This window comes from Tachysurus vachellii, chromosome 1, assembly GCF_030014155.1.
Source record: "Tachysurus vachellii isolate PV-2020 chromosome 1, HZAU_Pvac_v1, whole genome shotgun sequence".
Classification (NCBI taxonomy): Eukaryota; Metazoa; Chordata; class Actinopteri; order Siluriformes; family Bagridae; genus Tachysurus; species Tachysurus vachellii.
In genome coordinates this window covers 28,734,952-28,760,630 of record NC_083460.1, presented here as the reverse complement: position 1 = coordinate 28,760,630, position 25,679 = coordinate 28,734,952, and the positions used below count along the sequence as shown (strand labels likewise).

General features: G+C 36.4%; 1 protein-coding gene across 2 annotated transcripts in view; it reads right to left on the bottom strand.

Annotated features, from left to right (window-relative positions):
- The window catches only part of si:ch211-51h4.2 (uncharacterized), a 117,788-nt gene that overhangs the window by 38,774 nt on the left and 53,335 nt on the right, over positions 1 to 25,679 (bottom strand). For both annotated transcript variants that reach the window (XM_060864784.1, XM_060864790.1), the window contains 3 exons: positions 8,840 to 8,939; positions 7,033 to 7,091; positions 6,884 to 6,948 (listed from right to left, as the gene is read on the bottom strand). In XM_060864784.1, the coding sequence (XP_060720767.1) occupies positions 6,884 to 6,948; positions 7,033 to 7,091; positions 8,840 to 8,939 (224 nt within the window). The remainder of the gene's footprint in view (positions 1 to 6,883; positions 6,949 to 7,032; positions 7,092 to 8,839; positions 8,940 to 25,679) is intronic.

The following is a 25,679-nucleotide window of genomic DNA, read 5'->3' as shown; positions in this document are numbered from 1 at the left end:
ATGAGAACGACAGAAGCAGAGAAAGAAAAAGAGACATATTCTTCATTCTCCACCTCACAGGGGATCTCTGATGCAGTGAAAGCAGACCCTATCTGCTTCAGAGCAGAGAGATAATGAATAAAACAAATGAACAAACACTGTACGTTTGTTCTTGAAACTGCTTAATAAACACAAGATCAGATGTGATTATTTCCCTTGTGTGGGGGTAAATATAGTACACTATTTATATTATAATACATTAAGAGCTTGTACACCTGTTTAATAACTCCCGATTAATCACAGATGTAGGAACAGTGTGTGTTGATAAATCCACTGGATAATTCTTTGCTTTTGTCGTCTATACGTTTAAATCCCCAAGCAGGTTATATACACAGCAAGAGGGTTAGGCTGAGTCAAGGTTTGAGCTAAAATTAGTATGTACAGGAGGCAAGGGTTGGTGCCTCAGTAATATGCAATAATTGCTTAAACGTGCAAAATATTAGGAAATATTAAATACCAGAAAAACCGTGCACAACGCAATGAAGGTTAAAGCACCCTAGAACATTTATGCTTTGGACTTGATGTGTCAGTGCTGTGTATGAAAGAACACTATATATTTTAATCTAATTACATAAGCTACTACAAGCATGTATGGTTGAGAGAAATATATATATACTATATTTGCATAATATTTTTTAACCAGAAAGTGATTCATTAATGAATAGTTTTCTTTATTAGACTCTTAAACCCAGTATATATTATTTTTTGGCTTGGCCAAATATGAAAAATGGCTTTGCTTTGTATGGTTATTATTGTAGGAGATCAGGTACACTGCCATCCTCCTGCTGCTTACATAATCACAGTCCAGTGGTCAAAGAGAAGTCATTATCACAGGACACAAGTGTCTATGTTCAAAGCTCATCTCCATGTGCCAAAAGGATTGTCTTTAGCCATGCTACCTGGGTGTTCCACACAAAGCGGATTATCCTCAGACCTGCGCCTCTCTCGCCATTGCTCGGCAAGATTCGAGAGAGAAAATGGGTCAGTGCCAGCCATCAGCATGCAGCTGCCGCATATTAATGACAAAGTCGGTCTGTGACAGATGAGGTCGTCTCACAAGGGCTCTTTCTTTGTCTCTTTCTCTCTCTGCACCTTCTTTTTTCCATTTCTCTCACACACTCGCTGTGTTCAACTCTCCCTGAAAGCAGTATCCACTCTCTTCACCTTTTTTTTCTATTTCAGTTTTCTGTGAACCTACACCTGCAATCTTATTCAATCCGACTCTCTGAGGTAAATAAATAAATAAGATGTGCAATGCTGGAAAAGAGTGTTGGGAGCAGTTCAGAAGGGACCTTGTTCTGACTGCAGGAAATCAGTAGACAGCATATGGCAAACTGTATAATCCAGGCCAGCCAATGTTCCTTCCCTGCATTCCTATCCTACAGGCTTTATGAACTAAGTGTTTGTGTGCCGAGTACAAGGACAAGGAATCAATAGCGCTGCATGGCCTGGAATAAATGCCAAAACAACCTCAAAGATTTAAGGAGTTGGACTGGACTGGTTTGAGTCATGCCGAAGCTCAAACTGAATCAAAAACAAATGAACCCCAATGCTTTAAGGTACCACTTTATCTCAAGGAGAGAGAAAGATCTACTGAAAGTAGAAAACACTAAAACCTAATCACTAAAAAAATGCCAGAAGAAAAATAAAAGAAGAAATGGAAGCTTTTTTCTTTCAGCTGTCCTTCAGGAGAAATAAGAGAGCTAACACAAACCGTAAACCCCTAGATCAGACCAAGATGTTCCTTCTATAGCTTGGGAAATTGCAAGTGAAAGTATTCTTAAAACACTTGTCTTTGCAAAACCAGGAGCGATTGCAAGCCCCATGTATCTGAACATGCACTAATAGCTGGAGTGCTGCTACTTGGCAGCTTATTCTAGATCTAAATAGAGTGCTTTGGAGTCCATATCTGTGTCACTTTACAAACATCTCTGGATTTATGAAATTCCTCATGATGTGTGACTTCTTGATGGCCTTTCAGTTGGTTTGTTAGACTCCATTTTTTTCCACAGTCAGGCCTGCATAGTGAATATTTCCCACTCAGACCACAGTGATGGAGGGGGCACTAGGGGTTACACTCAGGTGACAATATGGCAAAATGGAATGCAATAGCTCATCAGTGTTAGGCAACTCATACAAAGTCCCGCGGTGATCAATGTGCAGCCAACGGCCATTAACAATTTAGCTGCGTCTGCTCTGGCTCCCCGCTTGCTCATTGATGACTCAATTATAGGCTGTGCAGAGCCGCTTCCACCTATAGCAAACTGGATCAAAACCAGGAGACATTAGTTATGTCATTTGTCAGAGCATTCCCTCGCCTCTAGTATGACAAAGTAATCGTTAGACTGCGGAATAGCGCAGTGCGATGCTCGGCATTAGGAGACATCACTATTACAGAGGGAGTAGTTGTATTGGTCTGTATGTCAACACAGACTGCTGACAGTATTGATGGATTTAGAGCACTGACAAAATGGTTGGAATGAGGACGTTGGTTTGAGCTGTGTTGTCTTATGTCAGATTTGACAGCAAGAGAGGACGAACACTGCTGGTTACCACTAGTGATTGATGGAGACAAATGAAATAGAGATACAGATAGTGTAAAATTTTATACTTGAGATGCACTGGAGATTTTGCCACTTAGCCATGCAACTAAATATGCACATATTAATACATTATTCGGACTGAACAGATCAAAATATCTACAGACACAAATGCAAATAGGAATATGAGTCACACTATATTTTTCTTAGGAGAATGCTTTGCCAATAACGGTAAATGGTTTAGACTATGGGTTTGATATAATTTTGATATAAGGCGACCTTGTGAAATGGGACGATGAATCTGCTAGAATTTGCTTTAGTAGCCTCTAATTAATGTCACCAACTTTGTTCAGAATCTTGGGCAGACCTACATAATTTGCGAATGATGATGATATAAAAAAGAACTTCAGCATTTGTTAACCGACAGTATATATATATATATATATATATATATATATATATATTTATATATATACCTTATATATATATATATATAAGGTATATATATACATATATACAGTATGTCAGGTACCTTACACCTCTGGGGTTGGGATTCAGGTCCTGTCTCTATGTGTGTGTGGTGTTTGCATGTTCTCTGTGTGCTTCAGGGGTTTCTTCAATGTACTTCGGTTTCCTCTCGAGTTCAAGACTGAATGACATCTCAAAATTGTCCTTAGTGTGTGATTGTGCCCTGCGATAGGTTGGCAACCCATCCAAGGTGTCCCATGACTTGTGTTTCAAGTCTCCTGGGATAGGCTCCAGGCTTCCCGTGACTCTGTGTAGGATAAGGTGCTACAGAAACTGAATGTGCATATAATCCACAATAACGGTCTTTTGTGATTGGCACCTTAACTTCAACTGTTGTCCTTTAAATTGTTGCATCAATTCATCATCTGATCTTAGTACCTCTGGTTTAGACTACAGCTAAGGCTTGACTTAGACTAGGGCAAAAATTCACACGTTCAGAAGGTTTTTGAGTTTGGCAGTGGTATAAATTAAGCTACTTGTTTGTTTATATTTTGACAAAAAGAACAAACTAAATCCGCTAGAAAATTCTGCAAAGAGGTACAAATAAAAATAAAAAAACTGCACAAATGGAATTAGTCCTGGGAAAGCATCTAATATAATTAGGGAAAGCATCTAATATAAGCCAAACAATCTTCAGGTTTATGTTTGTATACACATGCTCAGTTGTACTTACATTGACTTTCCTAAAAAGAACTTTATGCTTAATTAAAGGTGTTCAAGCTAAGATGTTAAAGTAAACCTAACCAAACACACCACTAAACTACTGGCAATGCTGGCTGGTGAGGTGTAAAATAAAGAGAGGTAGAGTAATTGGTTTTTACATATAGGTAATCTGTTTTGTTAAAGGGAAATAAGAGAGTATAGACCTGTGTTATTATAATAAATGTGATACATAAAATCGATAATTCTTGCCAAATAGTGGCAGGCAATGTCACCTTCAGTTGGAGATGAAATTAGACTATGACCCTTGCCAAGACCTAGTTGCAGAGAGAGCGTAGGCAGAAATATGAGCAAACTCAGAGCTGGCACAGGAAATGTTGAGAGATGAACCATGCATTTTTTCTCTGTATTATGACACTTCCATTTTTCTCAAGAAGTTGTACATAAACAATAACAACAGCTTACTTAGATAATGTACATAACACTACATGAAATCTTTCTAAACACATTACAACTCACATAACCATATACAGAATAGATAAATGTTATTACAAAAACAGACTGCATGATGGGAATGGGGACTGCATTAGTGCTTCACCACTTCACGGTCTCGGGCTTGATCCTGGGCTTGGGTTAATGTCTGCCTATGTACACATGGGTTCTCTGGGTTCTCTGGTTTCCTCACTCCCCACCAAAAACACAGCAGTATGCGAATTTGGAATGTTAAATTTCCCCTAGGAGAGAATGTGTCTGTGTGGTGTCTTGCTATTCTCTGATGTTCCATCTAAGGGTGTATTCCCATGTTGCTGGGACCAGGATAAAGCAGTTCCTGAAGATACAAGAATATATAAACATTTCAACAATGTAAGTTATTATCAAAACTGCTTTATCAATCTTATTGGCACTCAATATGTTTACATACAGATTTACTGGATTAACTAATGTTAGCACATGACAAACAAATGTACTGTTTTACGTAGAAAAAGTAATAGATTCATCAGAATTCAGTAGACAAACCTACATCCCTGATTCCTGAGAGATTTATTTGTTAATCTTTTTGCTGTTATGCTTCACTGAGCTCTTATGTAGACCTCAGTGCATAACTATTCCAGTCCTCTTTGCACTGGAGGTGATACAAGAGTTTTATGTTTTGGGGTGATAATTACATATCTAAATTATGAGCTGACAAAACCGAGCAAGGAGAAATTGTTTAACACATTGACGTGTGGGCCAAAAGCCTGTAGGTACGATGCCAATAAACCAGTTTTGAACATTGTGTTTCACAGTGATGATCAATCAAAAGTACAAAGTCTGTTATTTTTTATTTATTATGAGAATAAAGTCCAGAATAATCAAAGTGTGCTTTCAACTCTAACAGGCTCAAACTACTAATCTGTTCAGCATCTTTTTCACAAAAGTTTTTGAAAATTGTCCTATTTATCTAGTATTTCCTGTTAAAAGATTATAATAAGGTAAAATATTGTTAAGCCATTTTTTTATTTCAATCTATTTGGCAGATAATACTTTTAATTTATGCATTTATTAAAAAAAAAAAAATTAACCTGCCAACAGAATAAGAAAATATAATATTATGATATTTATGGTAGAATAATTTACTAATATCATATAATTTATTTCAGAACATTCATACTATAAATGCTAAAAGAATTACAAGATATTTTTACTTGCTAGGATTTTTGCAGTGTTGGCAGAATCCTACTACTGAACATGTGAAATTAATTGTTTAGTTTGAACATTCAATGTGAAAAAAACAAAAACAAAACCCCGACATAAACATTAGCCTTCACACCAAATAAACAAAGCAGGTTAGAATAAGTGCTCCCCACACATTTTCCTGTTGAATCATTATGAGCCAGTGTATGTATTTGTTGAGAGGCAAACACTATGTGGCTTAATGCGCTGATTTGTGCTGTGTGGTGATCGCTCTGAAAACACGTCTCCTGCTATTCCAATTAGCTTCCTTCATCACTAAAAGACCAGATGCAACCTATTTGTGAGATGCAAATGAGCCGAGATGAATGTTGCAGCCTGTTGACGGAAACAAGGGTGGCTGACAGCAAATATAAAACTTCATTGTTGCAGAGTTGCAATAACCCTAATGTTAACATATCAGACTAGGCCTAATGAAATACACTAAAGAAAACAGATGCGAATATTTTGTTCTTAGCCACAGGTAAGGGGAAAGAAGGTCTGAGGTTATATAAATAATACAGAAGCAATACCATTAGGGATGCTTTTACTCTAGTGTCCAAATAAGAGAGCTAGCTAGAAGCTATTTATTGGGATGGGTTAGTGGGAAATTCAGTTCCACCAAGATGAAACAAACGTAACTTTAATAGAAAGTATTTAAAGATCTGAAGAAGGGCCAAAAAACTTTAGAAGCACTATGGCCTGAATATGCTCTCATTGCTTGGACCCACTCTTCTTTCATTTCATTTGCACCCATGAAATTGCTTTGGCTCTCTAGAGTAACAATGGTGATTGCTAACTCAATAGTTTCTTAACAGCTGATTAGATTGTACTGATTTTTGTAAAACTAGAATGAGATAAAAGTGAGAAAGGACAAACTAGATGCTGAGCCTGAAGACATAAAAATGTGTCAAACATCAGTGCATTTAAGAGTTGTAATGCAATACGACTCTCTATATCTGTTTAGCTCTTACAGTTCCAATTTGTTTAGATTTTGTAACAAATTTAAGATACAGGGTCATCCATGATTCATCCCATAACCTTCATATCCGACCACTTATCCACATTAAAGTTAAAACTTCCTGCTTACATGACTTTTTCTTAGTCCTGATGCATACCTCTAGTTTTAACCAGATGCCCTGTAAACTTTATTGAAACAAACAAGAAAAAGTTTGTCTTTATATATCTGTATTTGTAATCATTTTTTCACAGTATCTGTTCATTCATGACATATCTAACATATTTCATATCTGACACAACCCATCAAATATCAGTTTATCCTTCATCTTAATGCATATTATGAATTATACAATAACTATGAATATAATAACAAAACATGTGTGAGGAATGGGAAGTCTGGCCCTTCCATACTTTAAGTGGTTAATTCATTAAAGAAAAATACTTACCATAATATATTTAGGATTGTACATGTAGTAAGTCCTCCCAGTAGAGCTCTTCTGAACCACAAGACCTGCCAAAAAATGTAACATTTAAATGGTTTCCCATGAGCTCACTAGGATGTAGGAAACAGAGATAATATAATTGGACAAGTTACCTGTGTTTTGTTGTGGTAAATCTCAGAAAATAAAAATGGCATCACGTTGACAATTCCACCTGAGACGATTAAGAAAGTGTCAAAAACATTACTAAAACATCAAAGAATGTTGTCCAATCATCTATAAATCACATCATCTACTCCCAATGAACTTAAAAAAGTGTACTTCAGCCATTATTAAACAAATCTGGGGAAAAGAAGTCTAATGGCTTTAGTGAAAGTGGTGAAACTTCACATCAACAAAAGAAAGTCAAATATGAAAGAGTACTAAGGGATTATAGTGGGTACATTACAGCAGCTTACAAGGGCTCTTAAAACTGAGAAAGGTAAGAGCCTTTGTAATTGCTGCAGCTCCCTAGAGCCTGCTATAGGATTTAAGACAAACACACAAAGCTGCCGACCCTTAAAAGACTATTATACTTCTTTTAGCTGTTTACTATTTACCTTTAAAAATCTTATAGAATTCGGGTCTGGTCAGCTTTGTTGACTTTTTATATACCTTTAAAAAGTTTTGAAGGTTAGACATTAGCAACTGTTCTGTACTTGATACAGATCTTTAACCTACAACATTTTTGCTGGTTATACTAGTTTACTCATCACCAGTGTATAAAGCCTGACTGATTCTTGGTGTCTTTGAGAAGCTCTGAACCTTTCAACGGTCTGAAATGAACTGGACAGTCAGTTGCTGTGCACCTCATGGGGGTAAGCCTGTAATAATTCCCTTGCTCCAGGCTTACCCCCATGAGGTGCACAGCAACTGACTGTCCAGTTCATTTCAGACCGTTGAAAGGTTCTCATTTTTCTCATCATTGTCTCCCACTGACCAATCACTGATCACCAATGTTTATAACCAATCACTGACCACCATATGACCAAGTACTGATTTACATTGTTCCTATTGATCAATCACTGATCAAATTTTTTTTCTAATTACAAATCACGGATCACCATTTCTTGCTATCACTAATCAATGATTAACTTTGTAATTTGACTTTTGTTAACAAGTAATTAATGTGCATTATTCCATACTTAAACCAAATACTGTACTTACTACCACTGCTTCCTTCTTCTCTGTGTTGACAAATATGACAGTATGTTGTAAATACATCAGTAGCTGGTTTGAATCTATTTTCTAAATAGTGAATAGTTTGGTGTTCATTGACCACTTTCCATACAAAATGAGTTAAAATTTTACAATAATATTATATTTATCTTTAGAAAATCTTTGTCCTTCATGCAGCATAAATGGACCATAAGAAAGAATATGACAAATTCTTTATCAAGTTTTGGACATGCATTAACTACTTTCTCCTGAAGAGAGCTGGCAACAATGGACTGTATAGTAGAAAATATCTTTGATCTGATAGACATGCTCAATGACAACAAAGCCTGAGCCTTGAAAAAGGGATCGCATTAGAGATTGAAAAAAGTTATATAAACTGGCCTTTAAATAAGACTCACAAACTAGCAGCTATCCCTCTGAAGGTCTCACAGTGGCTCAAGCTGTAAATTAGAAAAGGGTAGCAAGTGATACTCTGGTGAGCAGAATTATGTTTGCTCTGTTGACAGAAGTCTCAGGTGGCAAGTGGTGCAAGGCTGCCTCAGGACCCCACCACTCTGAGTGAGGCTACCAACTTAATGGGATTAGAATTGAAGACACACAGAGTGAAAAAAGAAGAGAGAATGAAGACCCACATCAACACTGTTGCAGCTCTCATCCCAATTAACACCTACAGGAATCTCTCAGTTCCTCCACCATTTGCAGACTGAGAAAAAATATGGAAAACAAGATGTCTTTCTTTCTTACCGAGAGCAACGGTTCCCATAAGGAAAGGTTTTCCGATTTGGGTGAAGTCATTCTTGGTCTCCTGGTGAACCTCTGAACCCACAACAAATGTCACCGCCACCTTGGGGCAAGGAAATTATGACAGGCTCACCCCCCATGAGGTGCAAAGCAAGAGTGACCAATGCAATTCAGACTACTGATAGATTCTCATTTTATATGACATTTGCAGGAATATAGAAAAACAGGAAAAAGGTGCAGTGATGGATGCTTGTATGGCCTTGTCATGGGTTATAAGAAATGCCTTGGAGGAACATGATTAAAAAAGTGGTTTAACACAAAATGAAATACTTTTATGGGATGACCACAGAGACCATTATGGCTGTAGTGGCATAGATATGATGAAGTGGCATTGAGATAAGGATGCATTACAATAGATGGTGTAGCTCACAGTTACATTTAGATTGAAGCACTCTTTTAATTTAATTCGGTTCGATTCCATTTTTAATGTATAGCACTTTTAACATTGGACACTTGCACAAAGCAGTTTACAGAAATATATAATCTCAAAACATGAATTAAAAATGTATCAATTTATTCCTAATGAACAAGCCAGAGATGGTGGTACCAAAGAAAAACTCCCTGAGACGCTGTTAGGAAGAAAAAGACTCTAAAGGGAACTAATCCTCTTCTGGGTAATACCAGATTATAAACTATTTTCCCTTCTATAACTGTACTATATAGTCAAGAGTAATACTCATTCTAGTTTTTAGCTTAAACAATGCAGATTAGTTAAGTTTAAAACAATGTTTTAAAGTAGAGAATTCTATTAGTCACTTTCAATGTTTTTATATGACATGAGAAGGACCTGACAAAATTCACAGTAAATTTCACAGACACAGATTTGATAAGAAAAAGATGAGGTTTCATGGCGGTGACTAAATAAATGATATTAATCACACAGTGACCACAGTAGTAGCCTTTCACCATGCCTGAGGGTCTAATAACTAAGCATCCAATGACTGTGCTAGACTTCTTGACTCATGAAATTTTTGATGGATTTCATACAATTTCTGTCAAATCCAAAAATGTTACTATTAACTGAATTACAATTCAAAGGAAGGACAAAGTATGTGAAAATGGACAATACAATGTGTTCTGTGAACTCAGTTCTCCAGTTCTTTTAATTGTGCAAATCTCTCTCTGAATGCCAGAAACTGGAGTGCTTTTCTTGATTTATTTATTTCAGTTTTCTTAAACAGATGATAGTTATTTTCTATTTATAGAAAGACTGTCTTTTGCTCTTGTGCTCCCATTGCCAGAAATTTGTAACAGTCAGTACGTTTTCTGCCATGGGAAAGTCTTCAGTACAGAGAACTGTGTGCTTTCTGGTTTCTTTCTTTCTGGATATGCCAAGAAATAATATACTGTACCATTCTGCAGTGAATTCAAAATTGTAATATTTATCTAGTTGCTAACTTGTCAGTGGAATTAAATACTTGCTGTTATTGGAAAGTAATCAACTACACAGTCATTGATATTTTTCTCTATACACATTATGTTTTATTTTGTTAACTCATAATTAAAAGACTTTACATTTAACAACCGTCTTAATAACCGTTAAGACCACATTCACAGATTTGCATACAAATCCAAAAGCATTTCCTGCTACACAATGGCACCTCATTAACCCTGTGTTCCTGGCAGAAGTGTTTTTCTTTTTGTGTGTGTTAAGGATAACAGTGTGTAGTGGTGTCAGCAGCGTATGTGTTAATGGAAATTCTCAGCCAAATATGCCTATGAGAGACTGACCTCGGAAATCAACAACAAGCCCCTCTGAAACCCTGAAACTGCTTCTCACTGCTAAAACATGTAGTGATGGGAAATTAGTCTGAATGAATCGGCATGACCCTGAGATCTCCATCTCTATTTCCTCAAAGTTTTCCACCCTTAGGCAGCCTGCAAAGCAATCAAATGCAAGGTCCAGACACTGATCGCTCTACTAAATATGTTAGAAGCTTTCACTTGTTAGCTACTGGTTTTAATTACACAACAGCTAAAACATGTTTCTTTTACTCAAAGCACCCTTCTGTTTTTTTTTTTAGAATGGACAATGCTATCAATATTTTTCACACTTAATTTAGTACTCACTAAATATACTTGCTTGCAGCATTGGCTACTTGTTTACATAATAGCCTTATATTAGCTTGCTAACTATATGCTAACTTGATACTTATTTCCATAATATAATAAGTTAGTGTAAATGTTAGCTAGCTTGTTAGTTCTTGGTTTTAATTAAATTATATATATGATACATAAAAAATATATAACCAGGTATTAAGTGAAATAGCCACTGCTGTAGAAGTAACTTTATGTAAGCTATCTACTCTATGTGGCATGGCATTCTTTTGTTCTTGCGGGTGCAAATAGTTTTCCTGTGTGGCAACTGCTATTTGTTTTGACATTTACTGTATATCAAGTAGTTATTAAATAAAATGTTTTAATATAAAATACTGAATAAGTAGCTGAGAGTTTCCAGGGGTCACCAACGCGGTGCCCGCGGGCACCTGGTCGCCCGCAAGGAGCACTTAAGGCGTCCGCGAGGCACGTTCTAAAATAGCACTGGTCAAAATATAGCTACGCCTAAAAAAATTTTCTTGCTGAAGTTTTTGAATAAAAAACGCTTGCATTAACGTAGATTTTAAAATGACGATATTTAATTTCATTTTATTTAATTAAAAAAAATTAAAACAAAAATGTTTTATGTATATAACGAACTCTGGCCTGTTCTGAAGTCAAATGTCAATATTGCGCGCACGTCACGTCCGACTCCTGACACAAGGAAGTGGTGCAGCAACGATGAGGAGTTAGTTGTGATTTACCCCCCAAAAAATGGCAGAAAAGCGACAGAAAACATACCATTTTCACAGTGTTTGGGAGGAAGAGTTCTTTTTACGTCAGTCAAAGAAAAGTGTGTGTGTCTCATTTGCGGGACGACTGTTGTGACGGCAAAGTGGCACAATGTCGGGAGACACTTCAGTCTGCGTCACGAAAGTTTCAATGCTAACTACCCACCCGGTGGCGCATTAAGGACAGAAAAAGCCGTTACAAATCCTTTCATGCAAGTGGACATGACATGCACTGCTGAGCAACTAAGTGCTCTGTTCAAATTGGATGCTGGACAGGTAGAGATAGAAATCCTAACGTTGCAAAATGACCTCCACCTCAAAGCCCATCAGTCTGCATCAAACCTTTGGTGCCTTGTGGACACAGAAAAGTACAGTGGTGAATGCACAGCAGCTATGAAATTTGCATGCCTTTTTGGTTCAACCTATCTCTGTGAATCAGCCTTTTCTAAAATGAACTTTATCAAGAACAAACACAGAACACGCCTTACTGATGCACATTTACAAGACTCACTCTGACTTGCAGTGTCAAATTATTCGCCAGATTACAGTACACTGGTGAGCAGAATGCAGTGCCAGGCTTCCCACTAACAGGCATTTACAGACAAAGAAGAAATAACATGTGTTCATTGAAAACACCATAACATTAAACTAAAAATGGTGCACAGAAATGTGAACATTTTTTTGAAAAAGACTAAATTACTTGTGAATATTCCTTCCATCATTGTTGTATAAATCATTGTTAATAATTGTGGAGAATAATTAACATTGACATGTGAGCAGTCTCTTCACCATATTATTATTATTATTATTATTATTATTATTATTATTATTATTATTAAAAAGTGATCTGTGCAATTTTGCTCTTGACGAAGTTTGTATCAAACCGGTAGCCCTTCGTACTACTCAGTTCCCTTGAAGTAGCGCTCAGTCTTAAAAAGGTTGGTGACCCCTGGTTTAGACAAAATATGATACATTATTTCCGAAATATCTAAAGACTAATCCCACATGTGCTTTGCTAGAGTCAGAATTATCTTAACTGGTGCTTTCAGAGCACAACAGCACTCTACAAGTAAACATTCTGCTTTCAACCTCCAGAAGAGTATGACCTGGATTATAGGGAAGAAGACTCCACTTGGGGCATACATGCATTTTCAAGCTCTAGAGAGCAGGCTTGAGAGAAGGAAAGAAAACATCAACAGAAAAAAAAAACCCTGAGTAAGTGGCTTCTGCTTCTTCGTAAAAGGCCTCTGTGGATCACGTGATAGAGTGGAGATGAAGCCATGCTTGTGATTAGTCCTTGGCCACTCTCCACTAGTCAAAAATTTGGAGCGAGGGCTAAGAAATGAAGTGTAAAATGACACATTACCAAACAAAGAGAGCGAGTTCTCTCAAATCCCATGGCTCTAACTAAGAGCTCTCCACTCCATTTCTTTGCTTTTCACCATTGCTCTTGCGTCAGTTCTCTTAGCTGGGGTTTAAATGTGTGAGGGAAAGTGCAGGAGTTCTCATTTTCTGCTTAACCCCTTCCTGCAATGGTGCACACTGGCAGATGTACTTACATCCATCTGGGAAACAGCTGCATAACATTTCTGAGAAATTCACCATAAATATATAGAAGTGGCACACACACACTGTGCTGCCTTATGTGTAACCAATTTAGCTGCTTTACCACTAGATTTGGTGACGTTTTAGATAACTTTATTTAATAAACCATTTGAGCAATGGTTATATAACATTTATAGGAGGTGTTGCTTTTTAACAATCGTTATGTTTTTCCACCACATGAAAATCTTCAGAAAAGAGGACATTGTGAGTTCTGTATTCTATGTGACATCACAGTCTCCTTTTTTTTTTGCTTATTAATACAGTATCAAGAGAGAGTAAAAAATTACATAGACATTATGGTGAAGGAACACCTTCTGCTTCTTCTATAACATATGTACTAACAGGAATATACTTGAATATATGCTCATCCATGTGGACAATCTTTAAAGGAGCAATGGGTGATTTTTTCCCCTCAAAATACACAAATAACCTGAAAATGATTTAGAAGCACAAGTAATGTTTAATGCTATGGCCTCAAAATGAATGTGTTGCAATGGGTGTAAAATGGATGTTAAAGGCTGTAGAAAAAATGATTTAAGTAAATAATCATTTGGATCTGTCTGTCATTTTATAGACACTCCCCAAAGACACTTTACTCTCTACCCTACTGCAGCTTGTTGGGAGAAAAAAGAAGCCTGTAAGCTCCCAGAGCAGCCAGATCATGTTTGTGTTAGCAAAAACCATGCTGTGCTTTGGGAAAACAAAACTAAACAAAAAAAAACAACAACTCAAAGACATGAAATGCAATACCACCAAGATAAACACTGGCACTGCATTTCCAAAATGGAGGGTTTTTATTAAAGACATGGAGTTAGCAGTGTTTGTCTTGGAAAGGTCTGTAGATGAAATCTATATAAAGCTTTTCGACTGTTTTGGTGGCCATCTTTACATAATAAATCCATTAGATTTTATTAGTTTTCATCACTTAGAGAGTGTGGTACAATGAAGCTTTGGATTAACCCCCTAAAATGTATGCAATGTTAGGTAACTGTGTAGCTATGCTAACAATATTAATATTAATAGATTTAGCTGACTATCAAGAGAACCTGTTATAAAGAAATGGCATTGCATCATTATAAATCATAAAAGAATTAGTCAAATATTTTAGTAATATATTTTTTATGACTGAATGGCAGAGTGAGCAAACAGCAAGATGCTAAAATGCTAACATCAGCTACCTGTACACTTTAGACATGAAGCTCTAATTTTAGAAACTTTTGGAAAGAGTTGGCAAAAACAGATGGAAACTTGCTCACACTTTTCAAGCAAAGCAAATTCTGTATGTATACAGTGGACAAACTGACTTAATACTTTAGACTATCTGATATTAGAAGTTGGCAAAGTGGCTAGAAGACCAGAGTGAGCTGACTTTCAGGGCAAAAAACATTTCACATCACTTTCATCCCACTGTTTTTCTCTGTGCCACTGCTAACTTTTATGGACTTCAATGCTCTGATCCTTACTCCCCCACTGCTTTTGGCAAGGGAGAGAAAATATGAGACAAGGCATCACTGCTGCTCTTAAGCCAAATAATAAAGCACACTATGATCCAGAAGAAAAGCAGGTTGTTTTTCATCTCTAGGAAAATAAAAACAGATTAGTTGAGCTTTCTCTTCTTGGCTGACAGAAGTGGAACCTAAAGTGGTCTTCTGTTGTTATATCCCGTCTTCCTCAAGGTTTGATGTTCTGTGCATGCTGAGATGCTTTTCTGCTCTCCGTGGTTGTAAAGAGTTATTATTTGAGTTACTATAATCCTTCCTGGCAGTTTGAACCAATCTGACCGATTTCCTCTGACCTCTCATATGAACAATGTGTTTCTACCCACAGAACTGTTTCTCACGTTTTTCTTTTTTTTTTGCGTTTTTTTTTTTTTTTTTTGAACATTCTAGGTAAACTCTAGACAATGTTGTGTATGAAAATCACAGAAGCAGCATTTTCTGAGATACTCAAAGCAGCCCATAAGGTACCAAAACCATGCCATAATCACAAAGATCACACTTCCCAAGTCCCAAAGATCACACTTTTAATTAAATTTTGATGTTAACATTCCCTAAAGCTTTTGAAGCTGTTTCTTCATAATTTCTGCACTATGCTACTTCCACATGATTAACTGCAATCATGTGCAGGTGTATAGGTGTTTCTAATAAAGTACACTGCGAGGGTAAAAGCCAGGGTATACACCAGAGCATGAGCATGTTCACAACTGCCAGATTAAACTCATCCACACACAAAAGAGTCGGCATGAAAGAGCCTCATACTGGAGTATACATACAAGTAATCAGCAAAACTGAACCTTCAGGCAAATAAGTTAATAGCTCTTAACATAGATGAATATCAAAACTAAAAAAGCCTTAGACATGCTTATTCAGCCATTTCTAAATGACCTGACTCAATCAACAATTGAGACTGATTTCCAGTATTAAAGTCTTTAAGATAATGTCTTTATCCATGTAAGGTACTGTTAGTCCTTGCTTTTCACTTGCATGTAATCAAGCTAATTAGCTAGCAAACACACCTGCAAAACAGCCTGTATGCTGCATGAATAAGAATGTTATAAAATTGATAGTGATTTCTAGCTTTAAAATGACACAAATGTGTGCATTTAAGTTCATTTTAGCTTTAGAACTCTTCAGCATAGACCTTTTAAATCCTTATGTATTCATGTGAGCTGTCATTCCTCGTTTCTGTGCGTGTTTATATGTGGGTAGTGAACAGATTCTCACTTTTTAAAAGTGACCATAATCAGAACAGGATGTTATCCCCTCCTGCACCTTTCCTTCTCTGTATAAAACATGGTGTAAATTCTAGAAGCTCACAGTGTTCCATCTAAATAAGCACGTTTGCCTCCATGTACTCCAAGTCTTGATATTTTGTTAATACACCTCCAGTGAATGCATTCATCACAGAGTGTGTATCTGGAATCCGGTGAGGTATTATGCCCATGCTTGCTGAGAGCCCAGAGGAAATGCGGTCTCCAGACATTGATCTGTTTGCAGAAGGCATCTTATATCATGGAACGACACACAGCTGCTATGCCAACTTCATAGCCAGGAAAAAATCAATGGGAGATAAGAGCACAAGCGTAACACAAAGATCTATGCTTTTCAATATGATCTTCACTCTTCAGCAGCAGGCAGGCTGAAAACACACATAAACACACACACACACACACACACACACACACACAATATAGTGTACCTAAAACCTCTTGTTGCATGTGATGAGTGTCTACTGTAAAGTCTGGTACAATAAAAACTTACACTTTGTATTCCTTTACAACTCTCTTGGTGAAATCTGAATGCACTACTAAGGTTTATAGAGCGAGAGTAAGACCCTGCATTATCTATTTTGCCTACACTGCTTTTTTTCTTTCTACAACCTGCCAACATGCCCACTGCAGTTCTTGTGAGCTCCATATTCCTGAATTGCAGCCTTATAATTCAGCTCCCTTCTACCACACTACTCTCATAAACATTTCTGGTATTTAATGGTTATCTATTTTATTGCTTCGGTCATGGATGTTTAACCTACTGAGTAAGATAGATGATGGAATTTGCTCTAACCAGAGCACAATATTCCATTTATTTCAAGAAGGTCCTTAATAAACGTACAAATTACATTTCATAAAATTAATATGGCATTTGCCTCTTGACAATTTGCTTATGATAATGATATGAAATCGAAAACAACAGCAGCAACAAACAACTGCAGCACGCAAGGGGATCCATCACCCAACAACGATGACGCACACAGGCTATTAGAGCATGCGATTTCAGAAACTCAGAACAGAACCGGTTCAAAATTTAATTAATCAAAGTGTCCTGCGCCAATGCAAGATAATCCATCTGTGAATGAGAGTCATGCAGGCACCCATCAGCAGGCCACGACGCCTCAGCATGATACATCTGGAGGGACAGGACAGACATGAACCAGATGATCAGCCCTGCCATGCCAACTTATTTCTAGTCCTGTTTTCCCAAGCCCCCTGTAAAGATTCAATTTATTGCCAAATTCACAAAGAGGTCACAACCGAATGCATTATTCATGACAAGCGGACACTGGCTCCTCATAAACACAACATGGTGGTGTTTCCACAGTAGAAGGTATAAAGCAAAATAAAAGCTCATTTCCTTGCCACTTATTTGTCTTTAAAGTCTTGGATTCTGAGCCTTAGAATTATAGACTAAAACATGGCTACTTACAACTTACAATCAGATGTTAAGGCTTCACTGAAAATAAACAATACTCTCAAATTCAGTAATTCAAGCATGTCTATGCTATTATTCAGTGATAGCTGTTTCCAGTATTGAATGGGAGGGTGAAAAACACCTATGACCTATTAATAACTCCTATAGCAAGTTTCTCACCATAGGCAAGAAAATGTTATGTACACACATTGGAACACACTCAAAGGTAATCAGATGTGATTGCTATTCTTCAAGTCTGTAATCATGATTTATCTGTTTAAAATAAAACAAAAGATGAATGGAAAACAAATAAGCTGCATTTCCAGTTTCTAGCTGTCATGAATGTCCCCATTTAATGTAGTAATTCCTGCTTTTGTGCCTCATCTATGTTTTCTTGGTTTTGATCATACTGTGGATGAGGCCTGTTTGATGTTATCGGCCTGTTCTCTTGAGTGGAATATTGACGATGATTATCGAATTATTATTAATAAATGGACATGCTGATTTTACACAATTGTGTCCTAATTAAATTTTGAGTACATCACATTAGCCATAACTCTTTTATTTACACTACACAAAATGTACGCTTCTGCCACTTGTCCCTTTGTGTAATTTGTATTTTTAAGTGGAAAATGTTTACTTAACTGTTCATCTACAAAAGACTTTTTGAAACAAACCAGTGAGCGAGTTCACTTTATTCATGTTTATCACGCTTCACATTGTATTTCAATTGTGCATCTTCACAATCAATGCTTATGGAGTGATAAGGAGGTATCAGTAAACTGGGCTTAAATACATTGAGTACATAGGATGATGGTCAAATCTAGTGGCTTTTAATTAATTGTCATCTATACTGTGTTTATCTACGGTCTGGGATAGAAAGAAATCATCCTCTATATCATACCTTTCAGTCTATTTTGTACTTTTGTTCATTGTTGGTTATTATTGGTTCAACAAAAGTAAAAAAAAGTAATCCACTTTATTCTTAACAGCAACTCAGAATATCCTAATGCCAACTGATTTTAGGTATTTTAGGGTTTAGCCATGGTAGGCCATTTATACCAGCTAGCTCAGCAGCTCCTAGTAACTGGAATTTAACACAGTAATAGAGCATATTGATTATACATCATGTTGACAAAGGTAGACAAGTCTATCATCGTACCAGTCCTGCAGACAGATAAGGTTCTACTGAATGAACACAGTTTATCGAGATACGATCTAAACAGGAGTCTGAAATCTTCCTCTGCATATAACTGCATTTGCTTGGCACTGAAAGAAGACAGTGCTGGTGTATATTGGACGTGTTAAACATGCAGAGCGTGGTGTGATGGAAGAAAGGCAGAAGTGCTGCAGTTGGGAGAAAATGGCTGTTTGCCTGCTGCAGAGGTTGTGTGGAATGAAAAATTCATGGTATTATAATTATACTTTCCAATATCATGGCATCATCTTGTAACGTTTTCAACAGGATAGTTATAAATTGCATGTAATATGCACTGTAGTCTTAGAACATGCTTAACTTGCTTTGTCCCTCTTAAAGAAGAGTTGGTTTCACTGTCATAATTGGATGCCATTTCACAATCCTTTTAGTGAAAACTGTTAAGCATTCAGAGAAACGTGAAACTGTTTCTAAGAAAAGCTTTATAGTCATTGGTTAGAGAAAATGGCAGTACTTAAAGCCTTTAGGAGTTAAAGACAACAATGTGTAAATACTGTTTCCTCCGATTTTTACCTGAAATATTAACCAAAAACCATGAGTTCCCTGTTTTCTTTAAAAACTCCACCCATCCATTTTTTGTACCATTAATCCTACACAGGGTTGTGGGGAGGCTGGAACCTATCCCAGGGCACAATTGCACAAACGCTCATTCACACACTATGAGAGATACTACTCAGCCTAAATGCATATCTTTGGAATGACATGCAACATCTGTGTACATGAACATGCAAGCTCTGTGTACACAGCGTTGAAGCAGGAATTGAGCCCCCAACAATGTACATCCGAGTCAGACATCTGTCAAAACTCGAATGGAGCATCCTGGAAAGAATAATACTGTACCTAGAGGTAATTTTGTGACATCATTATCTATACCAGTATGCCATAACAGTCATCTACAGTTGTGCGGAAAATTGCAAGGTGTATTATTTCACCGAAAGTAAATAAAACAACTACATTGCCCATTCTTCAACTCTTTCAATTTATACTAGAGAGATAAACACCATTCTTCCAGAAGATATTCTCTCATTTTGTGTTTAGTTGTCCAATTAGTTTGAGATCTAGCAATGGTAAAGGCAATCGTATATCCAAAAGTCTGGGACCACAAACAAAAAAGATTCTGTTTGATATTCTTTTAGAATTTAACCCAGAGGATTTTCAGGAAATTCTTATTATCAGCAATAACCTGTGAAAAGTAGAATCTTAGGAAGATTTACATTAATCAAACTGAATGACATTAATTTCAGAGTTTCTTAGAATTTGGTATGCCACATCTTTGCTGTAATGACAGTCTGTACTTAAGGCGACACAAGTTGACATTTGTGTAAAACCTGTTGATGCATGTTAGATCAAATCCATTAGCATGTGCTCTCAGCAAGTGCTTCAATGGAAGGGATTAAGCTCATTAAAAAAATCTGAACATAAAATCTGAAGTTAAATTGGTATTAGAATGCGATTAAAAAATCTGACCCAGAAATCTTGAAAATTTAAAAGACACGATTTCGTGTTAAAAGAATTTTTTAGGAAAAAACAAACACAAAATAAAACAAATAATAATATCTAACCACAGTATGTTACACAAGATTTTCTTTCAGTAATCCTTCACGCCATACATATGGTCATTCTGGATGAGACCAGCTCCTATCCGGAGAGGGGAATATTTCTTTGTAAGATAAAGACAATCAGACTAATTCTGTATTGATTTGCAGTGACCCTTCCCTCTAAGGCAAAGGTACTTAAACTGAAGTGCAGAGGCAGTGCAGGTAAGGAGTGAAATGGAAAATATCACAAATAAATATTTCATATTGACTATATCAAATCTGCCAACCTTTAGGCATTTTGCGTAGGAGCTCTGCATTTTAATATCAAGTAGAATGGAATACACTCTAAAATATGCCAAAAAAAGTCACTTTTTCAGAATACAAAATGAGCTAGTCAATATTTGTACAGGTGTTTTGAACTTTCCGATATTAACTGACACTCTTTGGAAGCCTGGGCTCCATCCAGCATCTCCCACTAGTATTGTTTTGACCCTTGGTCCTAGTTCTTTATAGATGCACTGATGCTGTGCCCTCGCCTTTCTCTCTAGGTAAAAAAATTATGTTTTAAGCTGAAGGCTAAGAACTTTTTCTCTGAAAACGGTTAAAACTACATTTGTTTTTACTAGGATTGAATATTTTAACAGAAACAAGAACAACAAAAATAAAATGAACAATAAACTGTTAAAACAGACATTAAAATACTGTTTGATTTTGCAAAACAATCCATCATTTGCCAGCAAAATGCCTCCACTAGAGCCAGCCTTTTTACCTTTGTCACTCATTCAGGTGTCATGATATTTCACCACCAGTATACAGTACCTAAAGTGATGCACCAAGCAGTAGCCCTGCTTAATGAATCTCAGTAATCAATTAAGTCAATTGGGTGAAATATACTTGCTGATGATGCAGTGTTTATGAAGCACATGATTAGATGTGAATTATTTTACGACGTACACACAGCATTTCATTCTGATTAGAGAAATATTACCTATCTTCATGCTGAAATGTTCATGATGGGGTTAAAGTTCTATAGATTGCCACTTGTGTTCTGGAGGAGAACTGGAGGTGAGGTGCAGCAGTTAGAATAAATAAATCATCACCAGGTGGAAAAATTGATTTTTTTTTTTACCTCCTGTAAAGCACTGGGGGGTAAAAAGAACAATAAAAGCCAAAACAATGAAATAAAACAAACCCAAAAACAATAAGCCATAAAATACTGTTATTGCTCTGATAAGTTATATACTATAACACATCAAAACAGTAAAATAAATAGAGTGAAATATGAATCATGCTAAAAGATTTGCACATATATGGATCTAGGCATGTGTGGAGAGAACTTGAAAAAGTGTATTCTGAGCTTCACAAAGGTAATTTGTTCATATTACAATAACATGAATATAAAAGCCCTGTATTCCATGTTGCAGCAGGAAGTTTTAGATGCAACTAAAATAAAGTGGTTTAGATTTAAATGCAGAAAAAATGGCTTTTGGATTGCAAATGATATTTCAGATCAAGTCTGCATTTGGCACCTGGAACAAAACAAAGCAATAAATGCTTCATGCATTCTAGTTTTGCCTTGATAGGCTAATATGGGGCACGAGTATGCACTAACTTTAATTTGGCTGTTATGAGACAAACAAATTAAAAGCTGGGGAACTATGTTAGTGTAGTCAGTGAGAGAACTCAGAGGCCATGTAATTGCAGTGCTGGTAAGCATGACAATTCCTGAATGGCTAATAAGGTAGGAAAAACACACTTCTTGACATTGACCTGAAAAACATTGGCAACCTTTTCTATAATATTCATAGTTTATTAATAATGTACTTATAATTCTGTGTAATTTTACTCGTAAGAATTTCAAGAATTCAAGAAATCCTAATAATGTGCTATAAATAATTCTATTGACAATTTCTATTAAGCTCACATGTATGAATACACTCATAATATGTTATGATACAATTACATGTAAAAATGTACTACATGTAATATCAATGGTTATAATGCATTATATACACTTTATAACAGTCTTCATAACACACTAAATTGTATATTGATCACTAATACACAGGAAATCTTTAACAACTAACTGAATATTTATACATGTATGTTTGTAGATATTATAGCTTATTAACCTACATAATGATATTATAACTTACTTATAATACATTATAGGCTAGGTTGTATTTGTGGGCTGATTTTGTCTCTGTCTAATATCAGGGGAAAAAACAAACACAAAGTAGAGTTGAGTTTTTTATATTAAATGAATTACAAACACCATTTACTGAGTTATGCTTTAAGGAGTAATTTGAAGCTAGGAGTGCATTAAATGACTTTTATGAACAACATGGAAGCAAAGAACCGTTTGATGTAAAGCCATGGATTATCCTGCCTATACCTTGGTCACTTGCCAACAATTAGATGATAAAGCTGTCACCAATGTTTGCAGTACAAAATTTGACTGAAAGGATGAAAGTAACAATTCATTTTTGTTTGATATTTTATATACGGGTTTTAGATCTAGAATTCTGCCTGTTTTAAATCATGCACAGTGCTGATGTAGTGTGGTAAGGTTACATTTATTCAAATGAACTATAATGAGAGAGAGAGAGAGAGAGACAGAGAGAGAGAGAGAGAGAGAGAGAGAGAGAGAGAGAGAGAGAGAGAGAGATGGGTGTGTAAATTACTTGTGTCTATGCCACATCTCTACGAATGAGGTTAATATCAGAATGTATAACTTCAATACCATATTCATTTCATTTATCACAATTGCCATATCCAGTAAGTTAAATAACATGTAAATTTGGTCCCTTCAGCTAAGTAAGGTAGTTAGGAAATGTTTACAGTAGCTCACTGTGCATGCAAATGTACATAAACTTACTGGAACTACAGTACCTGCGTATTCCATAGTTTGAAAAAACACATTTCTGCCACGAAATTCAGACAGAGCATGGTATAAGACCTCATAATGCGCAGTAAAGTGTGCTGCATTTTAAATTAATTATAACATGTTAATGTATAATTAATGTAATAATGTAATAATTAATGTAATTTTATATGTTTCAAAGAAAGTTTCACTATTCAATAGAATGGCATGTGTTGTCAATATATTACTGATACACACAAGTAGCATTTATGTCCCTTCAGAGGATTGTAAATGTGCATTTATTATTTTAACAAATATTTCAATCATGTATATTTAAGGGGAAAAAAAAGAACAAAATTTAACATATCCTTTTACTTCACTTGATGATACCTGACGATATTTTAAGTGTTTATAGTGTTTTTAGAATTACTAATAAGTATTACAGTCATTTATTCAACCATTCACAATTAGTTCTAATGTTTGTTCAGTACACCACATGGCATTATACTGAAAAGTGACACTTGTGCTACGGCATAATGATTAACTACAATAATTAGATTAGATTAGATAGATTTCAATGAATCGCTTTAGATTATGCCGCATGATTAGTCTTTAAACAATGCTCAGAAGAACTACTTAACATTAACAGATATAATCATTTATAAATATAGGCTTCATAGAAAGTGTTTCCAATGTCTAACTAAATTTAGCATCTGTTTTATACCAGAGCAACAATGCAATATTACTGATATAAAAGGTGGCTGATTCAGGGTCACTGCTACACATGTCCAATCTAAAAATTCCTGAATCATATCGAGTCCTGAACCTGACCCGGCTTTTACAAATTTTACATGATCAATCACTTCCTGTAACCCATACCAACCCATTTTCCTGCATATAACACCCGCAATCCATGATCCATGATCCATGATCAAGACAAGCAGCATGTTTTTGCAGGTAGACAGGTACATAGACAAGGTAAAAGCTGTTTGACCACAAAGAAAAATAAACCCAGGCAAAACAATTCTTTTATTTTTGTCTCAGACTATACAATCAGTTCATGTAGACTAAATAAAAAACATGCTTGCTGTTCTCTCATGTAGTGTTTTGTTTGTTTGTGTAAATAGCAAGACTTCTAGCTTATTCTGTAATAGTATTTAGTATAGTGGCATCCCTGAAATATCTCATGCCCCCTGCAGTAGGTCTTCTGTTTTTTTGTTTAACTGTAATAAAAGTCTCAGTTCTGTTGCAACATATGTGGCATGCTATTTGCCTTCTTTACTACATACTACAGCCTGCAACCACCCTTCCCAACCCCCCCAAGCTGCCAGTCTTTGTTTGACTATGATTCATTTAAGCCCCAGTGTACACCTCTGATAATCATTTTCAAATCACAACTTAATATTAACATTCTAATATGTTGTTTTTATAACAATCCCTTGTGCATCCACCCACCAGAGAATTCAGGGGTGATCTGGCAGTGAGATGAACATCAGTACCTGGATTCAGAGGGTTCCTAGAAGGCCTTGAGTGACTCATCACCTGGGATCAGATAAATTTTAAACCAGAGAATTCCAGGTTGTGGTTGTGAAGAAGGGGTAAGTACTTGACAAGTTCTGGATTTGAACTTCCATAGGAAGCATCCAGATACCATCAGTCACTGAGAATCCAGTCAAGAACCTGGAAAATGTCTTTTACTGCACCCTGAATAATACTACAGCACAGCAGCCATCTAAAGTAGTGCAAGAGAGCTGCTACTGTACGGAGATTTCACTGACACCAGAATTTCCTCAGCAGACACTGAGGTGAGAACTGGGAGGAAGTGGAGTGTGTAGGAGGCCATTAACCAGGCTGAGTCATGGCTGTTGCATAGTGTGCTAGTAGGATCTGTGGTGTCTGGACAGGCAGGGCTTGGGTAGCACTCCAAAACTGTGCCACAATAAAGCATGAGGGAAGAAGACACATCAGATGATCTAAGAGTAGGTGTGAGCAGAGGAGGGTTTTCACACCTGCAGGATTGTAGGGTTGTGACAGGAGGATGCAAGGATCAGATGGGTGCAAGTGAAGGACCACAAGTTCCAATGGATAGAAATCTGAAAGGCTAAGCCTCTCTGAATCAAGTTTTTGATCCAGTTGGTTTATCATGCCTTCTCAATGGTAATCATAAGCTGATAAATATAAGTATGATATTCTTTGTTATTTTGTAATATATATAGAAAGATTTTGGCATTGAAAAACTGCTACTTTTACAGTGACATGAATTTGATTACTTTTCATAACAACTCCTCTCGTTATTTGATATTCATATGTAATTTTTTTGGGAAGTAGTTGCAGACATTCACCCTTCGCACTGTAGAAGGATCTTAAATTTTTTTCTTGTACCTGAATATATTAGTCCAGGGGTGTCAAACTCAGGCCACCGCGGGCCAAATTTGGTGTAATTATATTTGGCCCGCGAGATCATATCAAATGCTGGCTAGCCGCATGCTCCGCTAATACTACAAATCCCAGAATGCCTTGCCACTGTATTGACGCGTAGTCACGAA